Here is a 5972-nt window from a genome sequence, read left to right as displayed (position 1 = left end):
TGCTCATGTTATAGCTACATGTTCAATAGTTAAAGGTAGATGATACAAGTTCCTAAGTAGGAGGTCAACATTGGTGGCTTTATACTGTATCTTCTAGTTTTTATGTGGAGCTGATGAAGAGCAATGACAGGAGTGTTCACTGAATTGGATTTAACTGGGCCACAAAAAGGCTGGTCATGTTACTCTGTCAGAACACATCAGGTGTTATCACATTTTTTGGAGTCTTTCTTAACAAGATTTTATGAAGCTCATTTTGCCTCCCTCCTTCCTCTTTAATACCAAGCTCTGGTCACCTCCATTCTCAGGTCCACAAATGCTGCCGTGTGACCCTAAAGTGAAAAGGGGGGCAAACCAAGCACTTTGTACAACTATACTGATTGAGCAGAACTAAAGAATGGAACAGAACAAAAAGAAAGATCATTTAGCATGTCACACATTTGAAAAGGGTGGAAAAAGCACAAAGCATCAGTTAAAATGGATACAACTTATCAACACAGTTTCCTTGGTACCTTAAAGTTGGCTTTTGGATAGTGCTAGAGAGAGTCAACTTATTCCCTCAGAGCAGAGAATAATGTTGAACATTAGAAACGAGCTGTGTAATACCAGAGATCGCTCACTGGTGCCCCAATTATACGGACAGAGCTGTGGCCCCAGGACACGACTTAATGATAATAATCTTGTCTGTCTGTTCAAAATCAAGTTAGAGTGAGTGCATCCACGCTGACCTACAGCATCGCTCTAGCCTTAGTTCAATTTAAACATGCAGCATGAGCAGGGTGTTTTGGGTTTTGGTGTGGGAGCAGTTTAGAGTCCACCTTCTTACTGTGTTTCCCATGCAGGCAGATGGACCGCATGCCCCAGAGCCCTGTCATGCCACCTCATAGCCTTCATGAAGAACAATTTGGACTTAAGCATTTCTCGCGGCTGTGGCTGCTCTTAATGCAGTATGGCTGAGCGCTCTGTGATTAATGGCAGGTATTTAGCTGGGAGACAAAGTCAATAAACAGGGTGGTCCAGGAGCTTAATACCATCCAAAGGAGAGACACATTCTCCAGGTGGCAGCACCACCCAGATCACACAGGGTTAACAGGAGCAGGGAGCAAAAGGCATAATAAAACCTTTTTTCCCTCTTTCTTTAATTTGACTTCAGTGATGTGATCTTGGATTTAATTTGAACAACCTTGGCAGTGTGCTGCTGCACTATCCTTTCAGAAAAGCCTGAACGAATATGTGTGAAAGACAGGGGGAGAATAAGGCACATACTGTATGTGTGAGGGTTGAAGGAAACAAAAGGAGAAAGAGCCAGGTAAAAGGAGGGTGCTCCAAAATATCTAGATAAAATAAAAGTCATTCACAATGTTTTTTTGTTCATGCTTTTGAACTTAGTTGAAAAAAGAAAATATTCCTATTAGGCAGTTTACATGACTTATGAATATTCCACTAACATTCTCTTTCACATGCAGCCCCGCATGCTCTACTTGACATGAAACACCCCTGTGACACATGCCCTTTCTAACTTAATTTCCCCGTAGAGGAAACCCTGTTGTTTTTCCAATAATGTTTAAAAACAGGTACATCTCCTTCCATGCAGAAATGTGGGCTTTTCTCTGGGCATGCAGCTCTACCCTCGACGTACAAACCTTTGTCAGCTGCTTCAATGCATAGAGCTGTAAACAGTAAAGACCTATGCTGCCACAAAAGAAAACAATTGAGACGTATATCCCGAATGTGCTGAGTAAATGATCAAATAATGCTACTGGAACCCAAATTGTTGAAATGGAACCCCATTTCAACAAGAAAATGCTAAATTCTGAATAATGTCAAATTCAGAATTAATAAAGAAATGAATGCTATATATATATTAAAGATATGTTAATATGAATATTAACATACAATAATTTGAATACTTATACTAAGTGTGTATGTAAATGTAGTGAGTGTCATGCTAGATTCAGCCCGTTTGATGACACCCAGGGATGAACATCTTACTTTTAAGATGTACAATGATTGTACATGAATCACATAAGCCACATATCCACATTGTTTCCATGCAGACGATTTAGTGCCTCTGATATTTCCAAAAGCCATTGTGCTTCTCTGCACCACCACAGCCATGACAACTGCACCATGTAATCCTGTAATCTTCTTATCAACACAATTACCACAACACAAACACACACGCTAATAATGGCAGGAGAGAGGGAAAATGATACAAGTGTCCAGCACAACATATTGGAAAATCTATTCACGTGATGGTTGTGTATGATATAATGTTTCGTATAGCTCATGCTGCCTTGCGTGGTGTGCTGATCCCTCCCGGACAGAACAGGCTGTTACAACACTGACCTCCAGTGTGCGCGCAGAAGGACATGGCAGAGCGCGCTCTCCGCTGTCAGTCTGTGCGTTTTGACGGCAATGTCACCTCCATCGAACGGCTTCGGCTCACTCTCTGTCTTTAAACATGACTCTGTCTACTGAAACGGACATTTCCAAAAAGTCAAGTAATTTAAAATACGATGTTGAGTGTTTGCTCTAATGCAGAGAACCCTGCAAACATGAATCCAGCGCCCCAGCAGCAGCTTACGCTTATCTAATTGAAAATCATCAAAGAAAGTTCCACTGAACACATAGACATTTATTGCTATTTGCTTTTTTTTTACCGGCCCCATCTGCGTGCATCCACTAATAGCCTCCATCTCTTTTCCAGCGCGGAGCGGGTATTTTTATTTCTGATAATAAGAGACAGAGAGAAAGAGAGAGAGAGAGAGAGAGAGAGAGAGAGAGAGACACGTGGTTGTTACAAACCCCTCTCGGGACACAGCGGGGAGACGGAGGTGGAGAGATGAGGGCGCAGTCGGGATGGAAGAGGACGAGATGAGTAGCGAGCCCGCTCTCGAACCATGGAAATTGTGCTGCTGTGCAGCCCTCGCGTTTTTGGAATAAGGACTTAAAATACATATTGCCACGTCTCTCTCTCTCTCCTTTTCCCGAGGAGACTTGCACGCAGGATGTGGAATATCGCAGGTGAGGAGAGAAGAAAAACACCACTTGATGTTGATATAATTTGTAAAATGTCCTGATGGGATATTTTTATATATTATTTCCTCATAGTCAAGTCATAGCTTGTATGCTGAGAAGGAACGATAATAAACTCAAAATGAATTTCTTTAATAGCTCTAACCTGGAGGAAGGGATACAGGCTGAAAACATGTCCTCTAATTCCACTTCTCAGAGCCAGTACACCCAGCTCGCTATATGGGGTCTGGCCGGACTTGTCAGCTTTCTGATTTTGTTTACAATAGTCGGGAACGTCTTGGTTGTCATCGCCGTTTTAACGAGCAGAGCACTGAAACCACCCCAGAATCTTTTTCTCGTCTCCCTGGCCAGTGCGGACATACTGGTGGCCACCCTAGTCATGCCCTTTTCTCTGGCAAATGAACTCATGGGCTACTGGTTTTTTGGCAAAATCTGGTGTGACATCTACCTGGCTCTGGACGTTTTATTCTGCACCTCTTCTATTGTTCACCTGTGCGCTATTAGTTTGGACAGATACTGGTCGGTTACACAGGCTGTAGAGTACAACTTAAAGAGAACACCTAAAAGAGTTAAAGGGATGATTGTGGTGGTGTGGTTGATCTCAGCCGTCATCTCCTTCCCACCACTCATATCAATGGACAGGAGTAGCAATGAGGCCAGTCCCCAGTGTATCCTGAATGATGAGACTTGGTACATCCTCTACTCCAGCATTGGATCATTCTTTGCCCCATGTGTTATCATGATCCTGGTATATATCCGGATCTATCAGGTGGCAAAGACCAGGACCAGAACAATGTCAGAGAAGAAGAGGGATGTGGACTCCCCGCTGGAGAATGGGATGGACCAAGCGGAACCAGGCGGGTCATTAAAGTCCAGCAGGGGCGGAAGCATGAAAGACAAGGAACGTGAAAATGGGCACTGTCAGGAGCAGTCAGCTCAATCCCCTCTACCAAACGAGCCCAAACATGCGTTGACAGACCGCGACGAGGACTTCGACGATAGCAGCTCATCAGACGAGAAACCTAAGAAAAGTTCTAATTCGTCTAGACATCACCACGATGACAAGAAGGACAGGAAGTCCAGTCGGAAGAGCAGCTCCGCCTCTAAATACTCCAGCAGAAAGTCGCGTGCCAGTTCCAAGTCCATGGAGCTATTCTCGTCTCGTCGCAAACGTCGGAGCACCGTAAATCGGAAGAAAGTCTCTGCCGCTAGGGAAAAGCGATTCACCTTTGTCCTTGCTGTCGTCATGGGTGTATTTGTCGTGTGCTGGTTCCCCTTCTTTTTTTCCTACAGCCTGTATGGCATCTGCCGGGAGCCATGCCAGATCCCAGAGACCCTGTTCAAATTCTTTTTCTGGATTGGCTACTGTAACAGCTCCCTTAACCCGGTCATCTACACCATCTTCAACCAGGACTTCCGCAGAGCATTCCAGAAGATCCTCTGTAAGTCATGGAAACGCTCTTTCTGAAGGGGGTCCTGCACAGCTGGATTTCTAACAGACACCTTCTCCCTGCAGACAAACATTTGACAAACTGCACTGAGCTGTATAATAACGTGTTGGCCTGGGGGGCTTCCACACCTTTACTTTCAGGGATTACTCTTGAAATAAAAGGGATGCCTAATGGATCAAGGCACTGAAGGTACAGTAATGGTGTTTAAAGAACAAGGCTAAGCGTTCTGATCATTTTCATAGAGGAAGCTTTCATCTAATGCCATTCAGGCTGCTTTTGGACTCTGATGTGGGCTTCGCCTCATTCCCCCTCCTCACTGACTCATCCCTTAATTTAAATACAATAACAGTTAACTGCGATGCATGCACACCAGTGGCTGCACTGGAGTTTGCACAGGAGGCGAAAGGTTTACAGAGCAAATTGATTTGTAATGCAATCTCATTTACTCAATAAAATGCGAAGGCCTTGACAATCTCCACACAACCATCATTTGTGACATGGGATAGTGGGATCACTCTTTTCTCTCTGTCTCCTACTCACTTTTTCTCTACTTTTCTATTATGTCACACTCTCAATGTGGACCAATGGGATGAAGGGGCTCCTTGCTTACTGTTTCAGTAGCAAATCTGTTTCACAAAAAAAAGGAAAGGAAAAAAAATATAAATTTTCAAAAGCCACAAAGTTATATTTCTGATTCAGTGTTCTGTATGAGGCTCAAAAGTGTCTCAACTGGGAACTGTAAGGGGAACTTTCCATTACAAGTGTAATTTTGTAATTCTTTTGTAGACTTGAAATTTTTCTGGATACCATGGCATGTACAATAGAGTGCTGTCTCTGAAACTTTCCTCTCTAAGGCATGTGATTGCACCTTCCTCTCTCCTCTGAGAAAATATATGGAATACAGAAGTACTGCTGGGACACATGGTCACCCTCTGAGACTGTTTGTGTGTGTGTGTGTGTGTGTGTGTGCGTGCGTGCGTGGGTGTGTGCACGCGCGGTGAGTATGTATAAAAGCCTGCTTTCTCAAATGGCCTTATTCTCTCTGGTCAACTGTCTTTCTATTCTCCTCCATCTTATTCTCTGTCACGCGTCCTCTCTCTCCCTTAGGCACTTAGCCACAGTAAAAAACCAAACACTGTATCGCTCTGTTTTATTGTCTGCTGCACACACACAGTACCACACATGCACATTGTTATTATATCCATAAAGACATAAAAATTACTTATACAGTCAATATTTTCATCTTTACATTTCAAGCATCCATAGCCGGAAGGGCTAATGCTTATTCGTGTGTAAATAAGTGAAAACATTACAGTATTATTGTGTGGCACCTTGTTACCACACATGTATCAATATGATAAAAATGTAGTGTTTGTATGATGAACAACGCTCTGAAGGGATTTCATGTTACACAAACCTCCGTCCTTTTTTAAAGAACAAGTGTTTACTTCTCTGCTTTAAGCACATGGGAAAAGATCAAATAAA

At 43.2% G+C, this 5972-nt stretch overlaps 1 protein-coding gene across 1 annotated transcript; it reads left to right on the top strand.

Annotated features, from left to right (window-relative positions):
* The first annotated feature begins 2828 nt into the window (after positions 1-2828).
* On the top strand, positions 2829-5625 carry adra2c (adrenoceptor alpha 2C). Its single transcript, XM_047334159.1, has one exon. It carries the CDS (start codon positions 3080-3082, stop codon positions 4502-4504), a length of 1425 nt encoding a protein of 474 aa, XP_047190115.1. The 5' UTR covers positions 2829-3079; the 3' UTR covers positions 4505-5625.
* Positions 5626-5972: the final 347 nt, after the last annotated feature.

This window comes from Scophthalmus maximus, chromosome 8, assembly GCF_022379125.1.
Source record: "Scophthalmus maximus strain ysfricsl-2021 chromosome 8, ASM2237912v1, whole genome shotgun sequence".
NCBI classification, from domain to species: Eukaryota; Metazoa; Chordata; class Actinopteri; order Pleuronectiformes; family Scophthalmidae; genus Scophthalmus; species Scophthalmus maximus.
This window is presented reverse-complemented; position numbering and strand designations above follow the sequence as displayed.

Excerpts from the sequence above, each read along its gene's own strand:
- adra2c (XM_047334159.1), top strand. The coding sequence starts at position 3,080 with ATGGGATATTTTTATATATTATTTCCTCATAGTCAAGTCATAGCTTGT.